Below are 23,481 nucleotides of genomic sequence, written 5' to 3' on the forward strand. Positions count from 1 at the left end.
GAAGAGGAGGGAAGGGGAGGGGAGGAGAGGGGAGGGGAGGGGAGGGGAGGGGAGGGGAGGGGAGGAGGCTTTAATTTACTCTTCAAGAAAGTAAGATCTTCAAAAATGACATTCTGAAAGTTCACTGTCCTGTAATATCATAGATTTTCCCTATGGAATTTGATAACTGAATCATGTCATAGTCTTGCAAAGGCATAGTTGAAAGTATTACCTGTATGGCATGTTGTCTGTTGTGTGCCCTTTGAGAACAGAAAGCCCAACCTCTCCTGATTTTATCCTATGGTACTGGGAACCTCATAACCTAATGTTTCTCACTTTGTTACTGTGCTTCAGATGCTAAGAAACAAAGAAGTAAATTCTACATGTTTTTCTTAAGCCAAAATAGTATGTAACATATATATATTTTGCGACAATGTATGTGTATGTGAATAGCTATGTATATTCATTTTAAAATGTAAATATTATATAAACATGAAATGAAATATCAAACATGTTTTTATAATTTATACTTTTTTCCAGTCATGGCCTTATATATCAGTGCACATATCCACACCATTCTTATTGTTGCCTACATAGTATTCCACAATACATGTACACCATAGATGTATTTAATCATTCCCTTCAAGCTAGATGTTAATATAGTTTCAAATATTTCATAATTCCAAGAAATATGTATTATATGTCTTAACTTATTTCTAGCTTTATTTTTAATTTCACCAGCTTTTATTTCCATATATCAACATTGCCTATTCTACTTTTCTCATGTTTAATGGATTTTTAAGTTAATGCCTTTTTTTAAATATACCAGGTAATTTTTAAAAAAGGGTCTTATTTATTTTTTTAAAATTAAGACAAGTGTATCACTTCAAAGTACAAGAACTGTAGCACTGTAGCACTGTCCTCTCGTTGTTCATCGATTTGCTCGAACAGGCACCAATTATGCCTCACAACAAATTGTGAGACTTTTTACTATTTTTGGCATATCGAATATGTCACAGGTAGCTTGCCAGGCTTTGCCGAACAGGCAAGATACTCTCAGTAGCTTGCCGGGCTATCCGAGAGGGGCGGAGGAATCAAACCGGGTCGGCCGTGTGCAAGACAAATGCCCTATGCGTTGTGCTATTGCTCCAGCCCAGGGACAAGAACTAAATACAAGAAATGATTCTTAAGAGGTAAATTAGTAGGAGGGGTTAACATATCCAGAAACTGAGTTTGATCCCTGGCACAGAAAAAAAAATCAAATATGAAGAACAAATGGGCAGGATTTGCTAGAGAGTCACAGCACTGAATCCTGAGTCAACTGGCTGAAGAGAAATGGGTGAAGTCGTAACATACCAAAGAGCACAACAAAAGTACTGATAAAGGGGCTGTGCGGGCACTCCCATTGTTGGCTTGTATGTCCCTAAATCTCCCTTCAAGTTGAGATGTGGGTTTGAAATATTTCCTATGTGATGCATATTGTTAAGGTTTATCAAGTATTACATTTTCTTAGCCAACATTACTATATAGGTGTGTTTTGTTTGAGGACAGGGCTGTGCTCAGGGCTCTGTAATCATTCCTGGCAGTGCTCAGGGCTCTGTAATCATCCGTGGCAGTGCCCAGGAGACCACATGTGGTGCTGGGGATCAATCTGAAGTCAGTGGTGTTCAAGGCAAGGGCCTGAACTCCTGTAGTGTCTCTCCAGCTCCTACTAAATTGGGGTTTTGGGGGGGGGGTTGTGAGGGTTTTTTGTTGTTGTTGTTTTTATCCTTTCTAGCAGCCTCTGTTTCTTTCCCTTTTTTTTAATTTTTATTAGTGAAACACCATGAGGTACAGTTGTAGACTTATACATTTTTGTGCTTGGATTTCAATTATACAATGATCAAATACCCATTCCTCCACCAGTGCCCATTTTCCACCACCACGGGTCCCAGTATCCCTCCCACCCCCCATCTATATTGTTTTAAACTAGTGATTTGAGTTGGACTTCTCCACTTTTTCATTCAGTGCTACTATTAGCCTTACTGCAGAATCAGCTGGGCCTCCATTGCCACCTTGTGGTAGTTTCTGAACCTTGCATAATAGAGATCTAGGACAAAGTCCGTTCCCAATTTTTTGTGAGGGGGAGTTTAGGGGAGAGAGGGGAAGGGGTGGCCAGGAGTGGAGAAAAAAATTCATCAGAGTCAAAAAGAAAATAAAAACATTCATTTTTATCCACTATCTCTTGGTTTACTTATCTCCTCATCCTTTTTGTTTGCTTGCTTTGTTTTGTGCTGGGGATACTATGTTTTGTGCTTGGGCCCTGTGTTGCGAGAAGGGGGAAGGGGGGTTGTATCCAGTGGCGTTCAGATGACTCTACAGTCCTGGGGGTCAAACCCAGACTTCCTGCATGCAAAGCATATGTGCAGCCCATGAGGAATCTCTCTAGCTCTCTCCTGATCTGTTTTGATTGTATGAAAACACCTATAACTGTTTTCATTTGTTCGTTCTTTCATTTAGAAGCCTAAACATTTTATAAATAGCTTTGGTCAATGGTTTTTTATATCACAGTTTCATGCATCAAAAAACAATCTACTATGTCCTTCACATTCTACCGAGGTCACAGGGTGCCCCCCATGAGCGGCTCTCCAGCACGGCCAGGGCTCCAGAAGCACAAGGACTTAACACAGAGCCCAGCAGCTTGTGGCAGAAAAATGAATGGACTATGTGTTAACCCACGGCTCCATGCCTGCCTGGGAGGGAAAGGGTGTTTCTCCCTTCCACCTTTTTCCCCCTGGACAGCAAGATGGCAGCCGCCTTGGAACTCTTTGGAAAGCCAGGTATGAGCCAGTGGTGACGGGGCAACTGAAACCTCATGGGAAGGGGGGCATTCCCGGCTCATCGTTTATGCCCTACCGAGGTCACAGGTTGCCCCCCACAAGCGGCTCTCTGGCACAGTCATGGCTCCAGAAGCACAAGGATTTAATGCAGAGCCCGGCAGCTTGTGGCAGAAAAATGAATGGACTATGCGTTAATCCATGGCAGCATGACTCCAGAGCCACAGAAACCAATCTCATAATTATCTTGCTCTCGGCAGAAATACTTCCAGGCTTAATAAGTAAAATATCAGAAATCCAAAATCACCCACGACATCATTTGTTTCTTGTAACCAGTTGTAGAAAACAAATTATTTTACAATGCCTTTTCACCAGGTCTGATTTTGGGGTGTAAACTCTAAACAATAATGTTGCATCTTTTGTCGAAACAATCAATCTAATCTAATCTAATCTAGCACTAGATAGAGTGCTAATTAGAATTCATCTGCTACACAGGCATTGGGAGGGGTGGAAGGGGGGTATATTGGGGTTCTTGGTGGTGAAAAGTAAGTACTGGTGAAGGGAAATGTGTTTAATCGTTTCATGACCGAGACTTAAACCTGAAAGCTTTGTAACTTTTCCCACCGTGATTCAATAAATAAAAAAAAAACCAATCCACTAGATTTTTACTGTAATATCAACAAGAAAAATTAAAATATTACTAAGCCTATCTTGTGACTTTGTAACATAAAAAATATCTAACAAGTGTCCCCTTGAACAGGTATTGTGCTTGCTGGTCTGTTTCTTTTTTTTTAAATTAATTATTATATATATTTTTTTTTATTAGTGAAACACCATGAGGTACAGTTGTAGATTTACAATTTTTTGTGCTTGGGTTTCGATTATACAATGATCAGATACCCATCCCTCCACCAGTGCCCATTTTCCACCACCATGGATAATATCCCTCCACCCCCATCCCCCCCTGCCTCTGTGGCAGGGCAATCCCCTGTGTTCTCTCTCTCCTTTTGGGTGTTGTGGTCTGCAAAAGAGGCATTGAGTGGCAAACATGTTCAGTCCATAGTCCACTTTCGACATGCATCTCCCCTCCTGGGAGGATCCTCCTATAAGGATACCCATGACATTCTTCAAAGAAATGGAGCAAACACTCCTGAAATTTATATGGAACAATAAGCCCCCACGAATAGCTAAAGCAATTCTTGGGAAAAAGAAAATGGGAGGAATCAACCTCCCTAACTTCAAACTGTACTACAAAGCAGTAATAATTAAAACAGCATGGTACTGGAACAAAGGCAGAACTGCAGACCAGTGGAACAGGGTTGAATACACTGACATCTCCCCTCAATCATATGATCATCTAATCTTTGATAAAGGTGCAAGTAATGTGAAGTGGAGTAAGGAAAGCCTCTTTAATAAATTGTGTTGGCATCACTGGACGGCTACATGCAAAAAAATAGGCTCAGAACTCTGCCTAACACCATGTACAAAAGTAAGATCAAAATGGATTAAAGACCTCAACATCAGACCAGAAACCATAAGGTACATTGAAGATAAAGTTGGCAAAACCCTCCATGACATTGAAGCTAATGGTATCTTCAAAGATGCCACGCCACTGGCCGAGCTGGTCTGTTTCTTTGCTTGCATTATTTCCAACAGGAGAAGCCTGGGTACTCCATTGAATACATTTACTCTTTGCTTCCTCTCACATCTTTCTAAGCAAGTTTCATTCAATAAAAACTACCTTGGGGCCAGAGAGACAGTAGAGCAGGTAGAACGTTCACCATGCCAAACCAGGTTCTATCCCCAGCACTCCCTGGGCCCACCAACAGTGATTCCTAAGTGCAGAGTCAGGAATAAGATCTTAGCACTGCTGGGTGTGTCCCCAAAACTAAAAAGATAAAAGGTAAAACTACCTTGCTTAACTTAAAAGAAAAAAAAACTAGAAATATCATGAAAATTCATACTTACTTTCCAGGAAAGTTTTATAATATCGTACAATGTTGGGATGATAAAGCTATAAGAAAAGATATGAATACACATTACTCTACATCAAAACCCAAACTTGTTTTATAGACAACGTCGTTAGCCTATTTGAAAACGACAAAGAAATGATAGCATTTATTTATAAATGCTAGTTATTTATAATGATAGCATTTATTTATAAAACTAAACACAAAAGATATTATCTGAATTTTTTCTTATTTGCCACTTAAAAAACTGATCTGAAAGTAGCCATCTCCTCTATAGCCTTATGTATCAAATTTATTGAAATTTTTCAAGCTGATTATACTTTATCACCTAATTGAGTAAAACAGAAAAATGTATACCTGAAAAGAAACTTAATAAATTATTTTGCCCTCCCGGTCCCCACAGTGCAAAAAGATGGCATGAAGACTAAAACTCAGTTAGAGCAGTTCATGCTGAATACATGAAGCCCATATTTTTTACCTCACTCTGCCACTCCACCACTTATAAAGCTTGTACTATTATTATCTATGAATATTTGCCCCACTTAAAGCACAATAGTTGACACAGACTACCTCTGTGATCACTCATCTCTGATCTTCTTGACTAAGATTCATCTAGTCCACCTAGCTTCAGCAGGAATCCTGTTGCTGGTTTATATACTGTGATAACTATTTTTGCAATATATACAAATATCAAACATAATGTTTGTTACATTGCACACCTAAATTAATATATTGATTTTATCTCAACTTCTAAATGTGAAGAGTAGTTTGACAGGAATTTATTCAAAGACTGCACATATAAAATCCTACTTGGGTAGTGGATTTTTCTTTTTTAAGGCATCTTTTTCTACATGTACAATAAAATTCTGATAGGGGGATGAGTTTCTAAGTAAATCAAAATTGTTCTTTATTTCATATTGGTCATCATTCCACTTGAAAATCCCTTGCTGCTCCCTTGGGTCTTTTTCTTGTCTTTCTGAAGGGCTGTATGCCTGCTGTGTGCTCTGAAACAGAGCATGTGGCTCCTGGAGTACATCTCTCCCCTGCCCTGTAGCCACAGGAGGACGCCATCACCAAGAGTGTGTGGAGATATAGGTGCTTAGGAACAGAAACAAGGAGCACCACCCACCAAACGCCTCCTCTCCAAAGCCCAGATATGAAGGTGCCTAAGGCAGTTCCAACCCTGCCAAAGAAGACAACAACCCAGCAGGTTGCAGAGCAATCAGAGGAACAGAGAACACTGGCCACCTGGTCTGCTCATTCTCAGCCTCTTGCACTAAAGAGAAATAGCCTGAAGTGCTGGGGGGCCTCTTTTAAAGCCTTTGTGTTCCAGAGCACCTTCATTAGTGAAGCTTAATCTTCATCTTAACAAATCTACACTCGCATCCCATGCTCCAGCTTCTGTCAGTTCTTCCACCGAGGCCTCAATGTTGCAATGTTGTGGATTAACCTTTCCATGGATTCAATGTCTGAGAGTGCAGTCTGAGTTCTACAGTACTGAATTATCTCCAAGTCCAAGCCCCTTATCTGTGACCACCAAGAAACTTGCTTTTCTTCAGAAAAGCTCTAAAAGAAATGGTTCACCTCATCGAATAGAACGTGGCCCAGCAGACTTTACATGTGGAACCTGGCTAAGTCACCAGAGCAATATTCTGGCTCCTAGATCGATCACTGGACTATATCAAGATGAGGGTTCCTTGAAGATCTCTGATCATAAGGTTAGAACCATGCTTGATAATGAAGCAAGATTCTTCTACACATGAGCAAATGAATAACTTTAAAATCTAGTCTATCAGTACATAAAAGTTAATCTTACAACTATTAAAGTTAGTATGTTCTATAATTCATAAAGGTAAAGGTAAAGGCCCTCCCATTGATCGTCGATTTGCTCGAGCGGGCCCAGTAATGTCTCCATTGGAGACTTTGTTGTTACTGTGTCTGGCATATCGAATACTCTCGGTAGCTTGCCGGGCTCTCCGAGAGGGGCGGAGGAATCGAACTCGGGTCGGCCATGTTGGCCGCTTGTAAGGCGAATGCCCTACCCGCTGTGCTATAGCACACAGCAGGTAGGGCGTTCGCCTTACAAGCGGCCAACATGGCCGACCCGAGATCGATTCCTCCTATAATTCATGAACTGTATTTTTTCTGAATAAAGATTATCATGGTGGTCTTTATGTTCCAACACAGAAACTGCAAGCCAAACAAGTGGGGACAAGGAGATGAGAAGCTAAGAGCTCTCCATACGAGTTATAAATGAACAGTATCCAGAATTAATGCACAAATAAGGAAAGCTAGAAAAGAAGTCAGTGTGTTCTTGGATCACAAAAAGAAATCCTATTCTCTTCTGACATGTTTATGCTTTCTCCCCAAACAAACCCTCATAATGATCCTTAATTGAGTCATTACATTATGTCAGAAGATTCAGCTTATGCCAATAACCCATCTTGAAAATCCACATTTCAGATTTAATAAGTCACATTTGAGGAATGTTAACAGCTTGGTTTGACTTGACAAAAAGTCAGGGAACATTTTTAGCTGTATACTTATGCATGTTACTAAGTAACCAAATATTCTAAAATATAACAAGAAGGAAATGGATATGCTTACAAGGAAAAAATGATTTAGTGCCTATTATGTACTCTGTGCAGTACACATCATCATGTGCTCATCCCTGGTCCTAATATAAACTGCAAAAAATTGTTCCTAAGGTTCAATGTCATGCATTAAGAAAAAAATTGCTAAAATATCAGACTTCACTGTGAATTATTTTAATAGAGCCAGTTATTAAATAGCAGGGACTGACAGCACTGAAAAAAACTATTTTCAATGACATTTAATGAAAGCATCTTAGTGAACAAAAAATTACCTGCTCTTTAATTATGGTTAATTCAGAAACAATATTCTTCACACTGCTGTCTCGATCTTTTTTATCCTTCCCAAACGCTGGATTGTGTAAATTAACCTCTTTCATTGCTAAAAGATTTTGACCACTACGTTTTCTAACCTAAAATGGATCAAAAACAAAGAAACCAAAGAGAAAAAAAATGGGGTGGTGGTGGAGAAAAAAGGAAAAATTATATTAGTAAGACCATATGATAAAACCGAGTCTGAAAATAAGTCAACGTCTAAAATACTATCTGTATTTATGTTAATTTCATCTCAGAAGCTTGATATGTCCTTTGACTGTACAGTATTCAGTAGAATTGCATTTGAAAATATAGATATCCTGGTATCAACTTGAAGAACATGTTATCCACCAGGGCAGGCCATTTGACTACTTTTTGTGAACGATTAATGACAGCTTTGTTTTCAAAATCAGTGAATAATTTCTAGAGCTGAGAGATAGATAAGACAATACAGTACAGCTATCTATTAGGAAAAGAGCATTCTACTTTTTCTATTTGTTCACTGTTTTTCAGTGTCAGGGGCTCTAGATCAAAGGCAGGAGGTGTATAAATAGAACATCTGGTTTCTTGGGGAAGATTAGATTGCTGTTTACTAATAGAGAGTCACCTTGTAAACACAGCCAAATGCTCCACTTCCCAGATGGTCCAAAATTGCATAGTTGCCTATGTATTTTGAAGGCGCTTTATTCTGATTAATGCTTTCAATATTTTCTGCAATTTGCTTTAGTTCATCCTCCTATCAAAAAACCAGCAAGAAAGAAACAGTTTGCTCAGGTAAGCTTCATCCCAACTACATACTATCTACCCACTACCAAAATATGACTTACCACTAGTAAATTCAATTTTGATACCAATTCTTGGTAAGCACTGATGTCCCGAACATAGTGTCCTATGTCAATGAAGATCTCAAACAGGTCGGTAGGGAAAAGCCTATGGGGAGAAATACATTCACTAATGTGGAACTTGAAAGTGGTAGCTTATTCTTTCCCTTTTGGATTTAGCTCTTCACAGACTAAGTATGCTATACAAACTCCCTTCAGTTAACAATATGGGGGGGGGGGAGGGAAATAATACCAACTTATCTCATATGCTTATATGATAAAAAAAAAAAACCTAACTAGACCTAGTAGAGTTCTCTAGGGATAGAATAAGGAAAACAAATGGAAGGAAAAGTTATAGAGCCCTTATAATGTTTGGCTTATGAAGTTAACAAACTATAGTATGTGCACATGAAAACATTTCCCCGGAGCAATGCCAGGAGTGATCCCTGAGTTAGAGGCAAGTCCTAAGCACATCTAAGGTGTGCCCACCCTCCCCCCAAACAAACAAATGTATATTGCAGGGGATGTGGCTCAAGAGATAAAGCACATGACTTGCATGAGTGAACCCCTGGGTTCAATAACCAAGCACTGTCAGGTCTGTCATCTAGAACAATAAAAAAAGATTAAAAATAAAAATAAATAAGGGCACCTATCATCATAAAGGGTACCTATCAGCAAACAAACAAATAGATGTAACAGGTAAGGTAAGGTAAAGGCCCTCCCGTTGATCGTCGATTTGCTCGAGCGGGCCCAGTAACGTCTCCATTGGAGACTTTGTTGTTACTGTGTCTGGCATATCGAATACTCTCGGTAGCTTGCCGGGCTCTCCGAGAGGGGCGGAGGAATCGAACTCGGGTCGGCCATGTTGGCCGCTTGTAAGGCGAACGCCCTACCGCTGTGCTATCGCTCCAGCCCGATGTAACAGATATTATATAAACGCCTCATGTTTATTTGTAGGATATTTGGGGTTACAGATATTAAGTATTTAGAAAGAAAAATTAATGGATCTTTATTGATTATAGGTCAATTTCACAAATGTGAGTCAGGCCTCATATTAACCATATGAGACAAATCTGAACCTAACTTTTCAATGTCTTATGAAAATAAATAAAAAATAGTGGCAAATGAAAACTATGGAGACATTCATACATTATTTCTAAGGTACTGATTTCAAGGGTTTACTTGCTATCAAGAATCTACAAAAATGGATGGTTTAGGACCCTCAAAGGAATAACTATAATGAGAAACTATGCTCCTTTTTCTTCCCCTAAATTCCAACATCATGTGGAAATAGTGAGAAAAAATGTTTCATGGTTTTGAAAAACAATTAAAAAAGATTGTTTCAAATAAATCCTTTATTCCTATTTTCCTTTCTCAATGAAGCCCTAGTAAGAACTGGAGTCTGTGATACTGGCTAACCAGTCCAACCAAATGGCATCCCGGACACAGAGGTAGATACTACCAACTGCTTCCCATGGTCTTAATTTTCTGTCCTGCTCACAGGCACAGACTCCGACCCAAGAACATGCAGACTCCTCTTCTGCAAATGGGTTCCAGCCCTTCAGGGCATATCCAGACAAAACCCCTTTATTTGTATTGATTCAGAAGAAACGTCTAGATTAACTTTGGAATTTTGAATGGGCAAAAACAAGCACATATTTTTATGTTATTGATAATTTCTGTCTCAAAGAAAAACTACTAATTACGAGAGATAGCACAGCGGTAGGGCGTTTGCCTTGCACGCAGCCAACATGGCCTACCCGAGTTCGATTCCTCCGCCCCTCTCGGAGAGCCCGGCAAGCTACCGAGAGTATCTCGCCCACACGGCAAAGCCTGGCAAGCTACCCGTGATGTATTCCATATGCCAAACACAGTAATAACAAAGTCTCCAATGGAGACGTTACTGGGCCCGCTCGAGCAAATCGATGAACAACAGGAGGGCCTTTACCTTTACCTTTTACAAATCTCCAGAGTCACAGTTAAAAGACCATAAAAATAATAAAGTGGGTTGGGGGCTTGTCTTGTACTCAGCTGACCTCCATTAGATTCCTGGCACCCCTTATCATCCCTCAAGCACTTCTAGGAGTGAATTATGAATGCAGAGCAAGGAGTAAGCTCTGAGTGCAGAGCCAGGAGTGAGCTGTGAGTGCAGAGCGAGGAGTAAGCTCTGACTGCAGAGCCAGGCATAAGCTCTGAGCACCACTGGGTGTGCCTGCCTTCCCCCCAAAAGAGGAGTCACAGTTAATTAAGGGGTGCTGTATTGATAGAGTGACTCATGGTCTTTCATCATCATTTAATTCTCAGTTTTAAAATATCACTAAGGTAGCTCTGGTGGAGCTGTAGAAGTCTGAAGCCATGTGTCTTGCATACTGATTCATTCTCCTACCGCTTGCATCTAAATCCGGGATGTGGAAGCAGTTCCAGGTAATATACCTCAGTCACTAACATTTCTCCAAGCCCTTACCTTTTAAAGAGTGGTCTGTTTCTTTCCATACTGAAGAGGAACCTCAAAGCTCTGAAAGCGTAACACTGGAAAATAAGAAGATACAGGATTCTAAAATGGCACTTCATCCAATCCAAACATTTCAGAGGACTGGAAGAATGAATTCACGGCTAAAAGCACCTGCCCTGAGGGTGTGTGGCCATAAATCCAATCCCTGGTGCCACCCCTGAGCCTGGCATGGTCCCAGGGGCACTGCTGTCTGCCACCCTCAGCATTGCAACAGACTGCACCCTCTTTGGTGTGTAGCCAGGGGTATGCAAGCACAGCAACTGAAGTGTGAAATCCCCAGCCCTCACCACAAAGGGAAATGGGTGAGCATTAGGCCAGGAGTGCTACTTCCAGCAAACACGTGAGTGAGAATGAACCAGACTTTGTTCAAGCCCCTGGCAAGCCCCGCAACTAACAGCATGAGCCCTGGTGAGCACTGAGGGAAAGTGTGTGTGAGCAACACAAGCAGATGTGCAGCCCCCAGAGAGCACTACAACCAAGTGTGTGAGCACCCCAGCCAGGTGTGTGCAACCCCCAGGCATCACAACAAGAGAGGGAGGAGAAGGGGGGGGCTGTTTTCAGTACAATATCCTGGTGGTGAAGCGAACCTCCAAATGGCTTTATTAGGCATCAGTGACCCCACCTGGCAGCCAAAGCCATAAACGAAAATTTTAAAAGGAAAATAAAAATCAACACCTGGATCACTCTTGTCTTTTAAAGTGTTCAGGTAGTTTGGAAGGGCTGGGGATTTACTTGACTATATACTTTACTCCCTACTTGTCACTAATTCCTCTCTAAAACAATACAAAAGGAACACGGGGACAAGAAGTAGAGTAGATCTGCTGAGAAAGGCCAAATGCGGAGCAAGCGCCTGGAGCTCCCCGTGCAGAACGCTTACTGCATAGTGCAGGCCTCTACATTTATAGAGTTTCTGTGAGAAAATAAACACGAGGAATGATGACATATAAAAATAGCCACCAGCACACTGGACTCAAACTTGACAAATTGGTCTCTGGAGTAAAGAGTCTTAAGCAGTCCCCAAATAGAACAATCGACAGTAACTCTCGAGAACACTCTGAAAGGCCTGTGAGACTTTAACGAAGAAAAATAAACATCTGACATTTTGCAGTGCGAAGAGAAAAAACAAAACAAAAAAAGACCCTGGCCTTCTGTGGCACCTGAAACACAGGCCACCAAGACAGGGACCAAAGCTGCTGGATTTCTGAACTGAAAGTCCAAAACTTAGTAACCTGAGTAAGAAGCCTCAGAAACAAAATGGTCCCAAGAAGGCAGGAGGCAGGCAAATATGAAAATGGCAGGAAGGAGTCTGGGTGAAGGAGAAGGACCAGTGAGGAAGTAGAGAGCAAGCGTGCATCAAGAAAGCCCTTTCCAGCCCTGAGAGGTAGTACCGCCAGTAAGGTGCTTGCCTTGCACAAGGTCAGCCCAGGCTTATTCCTAGTGCAACTAATGATTCCTCAAGCCACCAAGAGTAACCCATGAGCACAGAACCAGGAACAAGCCCTGGGCACTGCTGGGCTGGATGTGGTTGGAAAACAAGGGAAGGAAAGAAGGGATGGAGGGAGGGAGGGAGGGAGGGAGGGAGGGAGGGAGGGAGGGAGGGAGGGAGGGAGAAAGAGGGTAGAGAAGGAGAAGGGAAGAGAAAGAAGGGAGGGAGGGAGGCAGGGGGAAGGGAGGGAGGGAAGAAGGAAGGAAGGAAGGAAGGAAGGAAGGAAGGAAGGAAGGAAGGAAGGAAGGAAGGAAGGGGGAGGAAAGGAGGGAGGAAGAAAGTGAGAGAGGAAGGGAAGGGAGGGAAGGGAGGGAGGGAATGAAAGAGAAAGTGAAGGAAGGAAGGAAGGAAGGAAGGAAGGAAGGAAGGAAGGAAGGAAGGGAGGGAGGGGGAGGAAAGGAGGGAGGAAGGAAGTGAGGGAGAAAGGGAGGGAGGGAAGGGAGGGAATGAAAGAGGAAGCGAAGGAAGGAAGAGAGGGAGGGAGGGAGGGAGGGAGGGAGGGAAAAGGGAGAGAAGTAAGGAGGAAGGAAGGAAGTGAGGGAGGAAGGGAAGGAATGGGAAGGAGGGAGTGAAAGAGGAAGGAAAAGAAGGAAGAGAGGGAGGGAGGGAGGGAGGGAGGGAGGGAGGGAGGGAGGGAGGGAGGGAGGGATTCTCTCCTGACTTCACAAAATGCATCTACCAGACAGCTGCTTGTCAGTGTCAGGCATCCATCGCACCCTCAAGAATCCAGTTTCACACCTGGAAGTTCCCATCTGTAGGACTCCAGGACTCCTGCCAGGCCCCACATCTCCCTGCCAGATTTGTCCCTTGTTGGGGGTGAGCTGGGGAACGAGAAAGATTGGAAACTGGCGCTGCATTGTTTCTTCTTTTCTTTTCTAAATGACTTGGTGAAGGAGGAGCCGCGAGTGCTGCATGTTGCAGAAGCCGACTTAAACTCTGATTTCATCATTGCAGCATCTCTGGGGACAATAGCCTCCTGACACCCATGCCTCAAAAAAGCACAGAGAAGTTGGCCTGATGGGCCCTCATCCTCCCTGAGAAACCTCATTCTCTGAGGCTCTCCCTCCGCCAACCAGAGGTCCCAACCCCACTGAGGGTCTAGGCGGGATCCAAGCTGCCAGGCTTCCACACTTTGCACATGCCATTCCCTCTGCTGGCATGCCCTTCCACCCGCAGCAGGTAGAGCCACTGATGTCCCCAGTCCTTTCTACTTACCCACTTTCCAAGCCCCTTCTTCATCACCTAGGTCCATTTTACAGGCTTTTCTTTGTAAAGGAGAAATCTAAGTGTCCACCATGCTTTAAGAAGGCATTTTCCCCTTTATTTTCATATGCAAGCAATATTTTTTTAAAATAGAACTTCCTGATAAGTAAGGTAACTTACTGTCCCCTAACTCTCTCTGAGGAGAAAAAACTCCTGTTAAGCTTTTTCCTGTCATGTTAAAGCATTCCACCCAAGTCTCCCTCACCAGCACAGAGATCAGTGCTAACCCAAAACCCTAAAAAAAATCATAAAATGATGTTATGAGTTTTCCCCAGAGTCCAAGAGCTTAATTCTAAAACACACACTTATTACCTGTAAGAGATTAGTTTTTGCTGCATTCTTTTGTTTGCTTGGCAAAATTAATTTTGCTATTGTATATACACCATTTTCCTGGAAGAAAAAAGAGGTTCATGTTAGCAGAAGCCAGGAATAATGCCACAGAAATTCACAAGTGCAGAGAAGCAGCTAAGCAATCTCAAGGTAAAATATGAAAAAAATGTTCAATTAACTTTGGATTAAGTAAATATTACAGGATAATATTAGGAAATATTAATGTAAATTTTTAAGCATCAAAGACTACTACCACTACCTTAAATTTTCAACTATCTTTAAAGAGTCTATTTTATGTAATAAAATGTCAAGTTTGAATGGAAAAAAGAAATGAAGAAAAGAGACAGAGTTAAATTATCCTATTTTCTTTCTTCTTTGTTTTTAAAATGTCAAATTATTAAATACAACTTTCTCATTACTATTTTGAAAACTAAACAATACAATTATTTTAAAATAGAAAATAAAGTCAATAAGATTAAAAATAAAGTCATTAGAGTATAAAACAACATAACACGAGACTGACACCTAAGGATAGTAGATACACGGGACAGATAGATTGCTCCATAGCTGGAAGCCTGCCTCATGAGTAAAGGGGAGAAGACAGCTGGAACAGAGAAGGGATCGCTAAGAAAAAGATGGCTGGAGGAATCAGTCAGGATGGAAGATGTGTGCAGAAAGTGGATAAAGGATTAAACATGGTAACCTCTCCGGGTGTCTATTGCAAACCATAATGCCCAATGCCCAAAAGTAGAGGTAGATTATGGGGAATCATTTCTGTCATGGAGGCAGGGGGAGGGTGGGAAAGGGGGGGCATACTGGGATATTGGTGGTGGGGAATGTGCACTGGTGGAGGGATGGGTGTTTGATCATTGTGTGATTATAACCCAAACGTGAAAGCTTGTAACTATCTCACGGTGATTCAATAAAATTTTTTAAAAGTCAAAAAAAAAAAAAAGTAGTCAGGAAAGCACAAGAAAGTATGAGACTCAAAATGAAAAAAAGACAGACATGACCGAAATGAGGAACATAGTAAGGTGATATAGAATTCATTCATACACCTATCAGTGTGCATTTGGGTATTTACCATATCCAGGCTATATGTTAAGTGCTACAATAAACATAGGTGTGCATATATCTTTTCTAATTAATGTTGTTGTGTTTTGGTGGTAGATAACAAAAAGTGGAACCACTGGAATTATAGGGTTTCTATTATTACTATTTGAGGAATACACTGTGAGGTGCAGTGATTTTGTACACTGTAATCATCTTTTTATTGCAATCATCTTATATAACTATAAAAATAAAAAACATTTATTTCCCCTGACATAAATGATTTATTTATAACATAAAAAATAAAGCCATTAATGAAAATAGTTAGGAACTTTTCAGACTTATTCTAATATACAAATAAAAGAGTGAATCAAAAGTACTCATTTACTACTACTTTTCTCCATTAACTGTATCATTCATTGAAATCCACCCCATGTGAGCATTTTGGACTCTAAGAAGCTTTACCTCCCTTATAGTATTCAGCTCTTTCAATTATTCTATGAATTAGTCTATGATTTCCTTATTTTATACAAAAGAGAAAAACAAAGCATAGTATATAGTGGGCTGATTAGTTATGGGCTATAAATTGTTTCTCGGCAATAACTATTTCATTTGGTGTGTCTTGATCACCTCTAGCTGACAAAGCTGACAAATGCTCTATAAATTCTAATTGAAGTGACTAGTTAAAGTCACTGCCATCCATAACTTAGTTTTCAATATGTTCAGAATGCAAGGAATCCAGAATAGCTTTTGTTCATTTGTTTTGTTCATTCGGGACACAACTGCTGTGTGAAGGTGCTCAGGGCTTATACCTGCCTCTGTGCTCAGTGATCACTCCTGACGGTGCTCAGGGACCATATGGGATTCTGGGGATGAAAACAAAGTTATCTGCATGAAAGGAAAGTGCTCTGCATGCTGTACTATCTCTCTGGCTCCCATAAAGGTTTTTAATAAAAATGTGTTAAGGATGTAGATTTGCTCGAGCGGGCCCAGTAACGTCTCCACTGGAGACTTTGTTGTTACTGTGTCTGGCATATCGAATACTCTCGGTAGCTTGCCGGGCTCTCCGAGAGGGGCGGAGGAATCGAACTCGGGTCGGCCATGTTGGCCGCTTGTAAGGCGAACGCCCTACCCGCTGTGCTATCGGGCGTTCGCCTTACAAGCGGCCAACATGGCGACCCGAGTTCGATTCCTCCGCCCCTCTCGGAGAGCCCGGCAAGCTACCGAGAGTATTGGATATGCCAGACACAGTAACAACAAAGTCTCCAGTGGAGACGTTACTGGGCCCGCTCGAGCAAATCGACGATCAACGGGAGGGCCTTTACCTTTTACCTTTTAAGGATGTAGATCTTGGTGAAGTATATACTTCCCCCTGTACAAACCCTTGAACTCAACCCCTAGCACCAAAAACAGTTTTTAAAAATGAAAAAGATGCACATAGTATAGGCAAGAAGAATCATCAGTTAATCACATCTCAGTTTTTTTCTATGCCAAGAGAGTTAAATAGAGAATGGGCAGGAATATGAAATGGAATTCTATAACTTGATAATATATGTTCCTGGATGTCTGATTATCAGCATCATGATTATCAACACCATGTTTATCATTATCAACATCATGATTATCAATATCATGTTCCTGGATGTTGATAAGATGTGTTCCTGGTGCAAGCAGACGCCATTGGACTACACTAGCACATGACAGGGATGAATGGAGACGTTACTGGCATCCACTTGAGCAAATCAATGAGCAATGGCATTACAAGTAATACAAGTAATACAAGTGATAAGACATTAAATAAGCCAAAAAGATATTAAATTTAATATGAAAATATTTTATGAATAAAACAAATGAACTAAGAAATCACGATACAAATACTACTTTGGGACTGGAGAGACAGAATAGAAAGTAGGGTCCTTGCCTTTTAAGCTGGGTCCAATTTCTAGCACCACATATGGTCTCCTGAATCTCACCAGAAATGATTCCTGAGCACAGAGTTGGGAGTAAGCACTGAGCATAGCAGGCTGTGCATCACCCCCCCCCGAAAAATACCCTTATTCTATATCATTTATTCTATATCATTCTAACAAATATAAAGGTTCTTACCCTACCATTGATGGAATGAAGGTGGGTGGGATGGAGAGGGTCAGTCTGATAATGGGACTGAACTAACCTTGGGCAGCGGATGCAGTAAGGCTTATGCACAGGAAAAGGCCTAAAGCTATACTCCTGAGAAGTGTGCAGTGCTGGAAACCAATAGAAAAACAACTGCTTTTCTTTCTTATTTTTTTTCACTAGAACAGTTTTAAATCAGGTGGTGCTATCCCACTGTTCTGGAAAACAGAACTTGGCTGGAGGTAGGTGAGGCAGTCATGGTTAGTTATCACTGTTATGGAACCCCACCTCGAAGAGTCGTGTTCTCACCTGAACCACCTGGTGGGCATTGGTGTCATTGAGAGCCAGTTCCGTGAGAGCAGCACAGCAGGCTGGGAGGAAAAAAACCAAAGATCACTAAGCCTGCACTTTTATACTGTTACATCAGCCTTCTCATTCCACAGAGGAGAATGCTAGCCATTTTCCAAAACACCGATTTTCCTTCTAGATCAGATAAGAGAAGGCAAAATGAATTTCAATGGTGTTAACACATAGAATTTCTGTGCATTAACCCCCTCTCAACACACACACACACACACACACACACACACACACACACACACACACACACTGCCTCCCATTCCTGCAGTACCAATCTTTACTGAGAACTTACTATAAAACAGAAGCAGGGAATACATATACCTAGCTCATTGTGATATCCAGTGCCCAACATCTCCCTGGCACTTAGAAGATGCTCAGTAATAGAATGGCTGTAGCACTGTAGCACTGTCATCCCACTGTTCATCAATTTTCTCGAGCAGGCACCAATAACGTCTCCATTGTGAGACTTGTTGTTACTGTTTTTGGCATATTGAATACACCATGGGGAGCTTGCCAGGCTCTGCCATGTGGGCAGGATACTTTCAGTAGCTTGCTCTCCGAGAGGAATGGAGGAATCAAACCTGGGCCGGTCACATGCAAAGCAAATGCCCTAGCCGCTGTGCTATCGCTCCAGCCCCATAGAATGGCTATCCAGTTAAACAAGCTACTCCAGTCTTACCTTCCTGATTAAGAATACTGAATGCTCTGAACAAACACAATGACCTCTTAGTACCTACATTGCAAACCGTAAGGCACAACAGGAGAGAGAGAAAGGAAAAAAGTGTCTCCCCTAGAGGTCAGCTGGGGGATAGCGGAGGGAAATGGGGGACATTAGTGGTGGGATGGGGGTTTGGATCATTGTATGACTATGACTAAAACCCAATCATGAACAGCTTTGTAATGGTCTATCTCATGAATATTCAATAAAAATATTTCTTTTAAATAACAGAATGGCTGAATAAATGAGTACTTTCAATATATTGTCCTCATAGTCAGAGTATTACTATCACCATGAATGTGTGCTTTTTCTCTTTAACCATGAGAAAGATGAAGTCTGGATGAATTAGTAGAGTAGGATTCTAACTCCAGTCAACCCAAGATCTAGGTCCTGATCCCTTGCCCTTCCCTGTCTCTTTACTACCCCTGGGGGAGACAGTGGTGGCATATTTTGTTCATGTCAGCTGCTGCTTGTCTGACAGACCCTACAAGTCCTGGGATCCTACGACACAGTCGAGCTCTAAAGGACTATGCCATTTTATCGAGCCCTTGCCACTGGCCCAGCATCGAGCTTAATACTCTGCACGTATCCTCAGCTAATTCTCAACAGCAGTCCTCTCACAGGTTCTGTGAGGATCACCACCATCATCCACGAGCAAAAATGAGGCTTGTAAGGGCTGGAGCAATACACAGCGGGTAGGGCGTTTGCCCTGCACACGGCAGACCCAGGTTCAATTCCCAGCATCCCATATGGTCCCCCGAGCACCACCAAGAGTAATTCCTGAGTGCAGAGCCAGGAGTAACCCTGAGCATTGCCGGGTGTGACCCCCCCCAAAAAAAATTAGGCTTGTAGATGTCAAGGTCACATGGCCACCAGTTTTGGACACACCCTCTAGTATGACCAAAACTCAGACCCCACCCGTAGGCCCTCAGGTTTAAATTTTTCATTTAAATTCTCTTTATTGAGGTGTTGGATAAACCATGCAAAGCAGATGCTTAATAATTACACAACTGGATGAACTATCACCTAAGCATACATCCAGTAACCACCATCACTAATGAATGCTTCAGGATATTTCCAGACCCCCGGTGCTGTATAAACACCCTCCCAGACAGGAGCCTCATTGTAACAACCTCCCCAAACAGGCCACTCTCTGACTCCTGTCACTCTCATTTCAGGAGGACTCCATTTCCTGGAGAGCTTTCTGAAAAGAAATTCCTAGCAGGAGCCTCATACTGAGGTCGAGGTCTTTCAGAATAAGCCTACAGAGTCACTGGAGGAGGCAATCCTGTTTCCCTATGAAAAAAATATGTCTCTATTCTCTGGAGAAACCAGTGGGAAAGAAAGGAAGTCTCTTCTCCACCTTTCCCTCTTTTATGCCCTTAACATTGGCTCTTCCACTCTCAGAGGCTGCCTGCCCTGGAGACAGCTACCTGCGGGCCTCTCTACTCCCTGAGTAGCTGCAGGGCAGCCAGCTGGGGCCTAGCCTGTCCCAAAGGCACACACTGTACAAACAGTCAAGATGGCGTCTGTGCATCCTGCTGCTGATGCCACACAGAACAGTGCTCCTCTCTGCAGCTCTCAGGAAGCTGTGAGAAAAGCACTTCCTTGCTCCTGGTGGCACAGGGAAGGTAGACACTTTGTTTAATCTCCTTTGAGGTGGTTGTGTGACTTTTAGACTTCATCAAGAACTGAGATTCTGGCCATGAACCAAGCGGCCTTCTCTACCTCAGTCTTATCAGTCACAAAGCTAATCAACTATTCTATTTGTGCCCAACATCTATATTTGCTGCTCCATGTGGAGGGGGGAGTCTGAGGTCTCCTTAAGCTGACAGTTCCACATTGATGCCAAGAATTTTTTTTTTTACTCTCTCCCACACTGAATGCTTTTCCCACCAGGAATTGAGAAATTCTGATTTACAAAGATGTTCATAATATTGTTGCTTCAGGCATACAATGTTCCAACACCATCCCACCACCAATGTTCCCAGGTTCCCTCCCAACCCACAGCTTGCCCTCTGGCAGCGTTTAACAAGTTTATTTCATGTTACTTGCTCCACTAAAACTTAAGGGAATAGAAAATAAATCAGTAAAAGTCCATTTGTGATGACGGATTGCTATTTGTTTTTAACTTTTCTTAATCTAATAGAAGACAACCATATGCACCATTCAATGAGTGCCACACTCAATGCCACATAGTTAGCAAGGTTCTCCTGTCCTTTAAAGGAGCTCTTTTAATGCTTCTTGCAAAAATGACTTTAAGGCTAAACTGTTGCCTTATCAATGAAGTTCTATACAGTTCCTTCCTCTGTATAGCTGAACAGAGTACTCTTGTTGAAGTGCTCATTTTGTTGAGTTTATGTACTAAACCCTTCCATATTCTTCATTGTCTCTTTTGACTATGCATCTTATGAGCTTTCCTTTGTATATAAATTCCTCTTTTTATTAATCTTTTAATCTTGCTATTTTCAGTATTCAGTCTCTATCTTTGAATTTTGTCATTTTGTGTATAATGTGTCTTGGAGTTTTCTTCATTGGGTCTATGTCTACAGTGTCCCAAGAAATTTCAGATGTCCAACTGGATCTTTAAAATTTAGAAATAACACCTACTTAATACATCATACTGAGAACAAATAAGACCAAAAAAAAAAGCAGCACCACACCAAATAATACCATAATAAGATGATAATAGAAATACCTGCTTGAAGAGAGAAAGTATTTTCTTGTATTTCTCGAGGGCTTAAATCTTCTGACAAATGAAGCTGCTGGATTCGGCCTGCTGCATTTGCACTGGACAGGCTTCCGATGGAAGAACGGTCAGAAACGAAATTTCTATCACTGGAAAAGAAAAGCCAGTGCACAAACCGATGTGTTGATTTTGCTTCATAGCCAGTGATTTCTCTGAGTCCTATTTGAGAAATTCACCTCCACATATCATTAAGTTTTTCCCAGTGTTATACTGCTGTTTCCCTTTCCAGCTCATCTAGAATTAGTGTGTGTGTGTGTGTGTGTGTGTTGTGTGTTGTGTGTTATGTGTATGTGGTGTGAGGCAGGAGCCACTTATTTATTTTTCAACATGGTGAGTGAATTAACTCAGCACTTTTTATTGGAAAAAGACTGACCTTCCCCCAATGTATCCATTCAACCACTTTTATTTTTAAGACCCCTTCTGCTGCAATAAATTCACCTGACTAAATCTCAGTCTTTGTCATGCTGGTTTTTCATATTCCTATTAATTGAAATTTCCCTTTATTTTAGAAAAAAAGTTATCTTCTGCTACATCACTGAACTTTGTTTTCATTCCCTTTGCTTTCATTCCCTGCCTTGAGGTTATCAGTTATTCACATGCTAAAAATTTTTGCCTTTCATTTTCTAATTGATCTCATTCATTTCTTTCCTAGTATAGTTTTTCAAGCCTGTCCTTTTTCTATTAATCCTGATACTCAAACAAAATTATCATGTTTTTGTTATTGCTGGTTTTGTTTTGTTTTAGGGGCTATCACTCTGATCCCCAGAACTATCATTCTATGAATGTTATTCAGTCTCTGTCTTATTTCTTAACTCTGCAGTATCTCCTGTGCCCTATTTATTGTCGTGTCATCTAATTATATAAATTACAGGTTCTTTTTAACAACTTTGATATTTTCTCATTGATTTTTTTTGTTTACATAGCACAATATCTTCCACAACAGTCATTTCTTTTGCTTTTCCTCTTTCATTTGACAAGATTACTATATTTTTTTTTGTTTTGGGGGTCATACCCAGTGCTTCTTACTTACTTCCTGGTTCTGAACTCAGGGATCACTCCTAGTAGAGCTAAAGGAATCGCCAGGTATTAAATCCGGGTCAGTCAGACACAAGGCAAGCACTTTACCCACTGAATTATCGTTCCAGTCCCTAACAAGTTTACCATATTTTAAAAAGTAGTGTTTAAATTTTATTTGGGGGAAGGAGACTTCAAAGGGTGCCATTCTCATTCTCAGTGATAAAGCCAACTGTGCCAGCAATTCCTTTTGATGTCCTAAAGATGTAATGCTGCTCAGGCTTTGCAGTTTCAGGGACCCCAGCAGTGCTCCAGGGCCGCATGTGGCAATTCAGAAAGCCACAAGTGCTGGGGATAAAACATGTGTACTAATCAACAAACTATCTCCTGATCCCTGAACAGTGATTTATTTTTTTACTGCAGCAACTCTATCTGGATTGTTCTGCACCACCCCCACCCTGAGGCATGGATGGAGGCTCCTTTTCTTCTCACCACGGTCATCTGGACCAGTGTGTGCTCAGAGCCACACCAGTAAGTCTGTGAAAGGAAATGATGCCGGGCCTCAGGATACTTATGGTCAGTACTCTCATCCATCAAATGAAATAATTCCAAATCTCAAATGTCAGAGTCACTTCCACCTGATCTTGGAATAGCCCTGGAGCTGGGGTTTGCTGGTGAATGGGCAAGAACAGGTTTTTCTGTAAACTACTCTGACCACAAACAGTACCTATTCATAGTTCATCCAGCAGACAACCCATCTGGACACTCACAACCCCCTGCCCCGTGCCAGTTCCAGGTAGCCTGGGGCAGACCCAAGCTCTGAAAAGATATTGTTGACCCAGCTGAGAGAATAAATTCTCCCAGGGCACAGAGACATATTTAACATGGACCAAATGCTGACATGAAGGAGGAGGTTTGTAATGCTGCACCACAGCAAAGGTCTGGGAAGTGACTCTCTGGACACGAAAGAATTCTGTTCTTTCAAGGACAACCAGGGCTCAAGCAGGACACATGTGTCTTGTTTTAAATTCAGTACTCAGAGGTAAGAAAGGAAGTTGTCTTTGAGCTTAACTTTGAAACAACTTAGTTTCTAATCAAGAAAATGGTTACGTAAGAGGACAACCCATTGCTGTTGTAATAGGTAATAATTATTAACATTAATAACTACCATGGTCATCACCCTAACTCATCTTCATGCCACAAACTCAAAAATAAAAAAAACAATAGCAAAAACTTTGGCAATTATGATTACTTTGATCAAGACTAACATTATGCCACAATAGTAATGAAAAATCTGTAATGATACCTCAAAACATCTGTAACTTTTGTGGGATGCATATAAAAGCAAATAATAAATATTCTATAAATTATCTTCCTTTGTCTTGCTAATGA

The 23,481-nt window shown here is 41.4% G+C and overlaps 1 protein-coding gene across 1 annotated transcript in view; it reads right to left on the minus strand.

Annotated features, from left to right (window-relative positions):
* The window catches only part of NEK10 (NIMA related kinase 10), a 279,165-nt gene that overhangs the window by 181,961 nt on the left and 73,723 nt on the right, over positions 1-23,481 (minus strand). Inside the window, exons 13-20 of the mRNA XM_056129461.1 lie at positions 21,025-21,164; positions 17,558-17,619; positions 14,066-14,143; positions 10,957-11,021; positions 8,499-8,601; positions 8,279-8,407; positions 7,632-7,769; positions 4,764-4,809 (exon numbers count right to left, since the gene is read on the minus strand). Of these exons, the coding sequence (XP_055985436.1) occupies positions 4,764-4,809; positions 7,632-7,769; positions 8,279-8,407; positions 8,499-8,601; positions 10,957-11,021; positions 14,066-14,143; positions 17,558-17,619; positions 21,025-21,164 (761 nt within the window). The remainder of the gene's footprint in view (positions 1-4,763; positions 4,810-7,631; positions 7,770-8,278; positions 8,408-8,498; positions 8,602-10,956; positions 11,022-14,065; positions 14,144-17,557; positions 17,620-21,024; positions 21,165-23,481) is intronic.

This window comes from Sorex fumeus, unplaced genomic scaffold (assembly GCF_029834395.1).
Source record: "Sorex fumeus unplaced genomic scaffold, SorFum_2.1 ptg000072l, whole genome shotgun sequence".
Lineage (NCBI taxonomy): Eukaryota > Metazoa > Chordata > Mammalia > Eulipotyphla > Soricidae > Sorex > Sorex fumeus.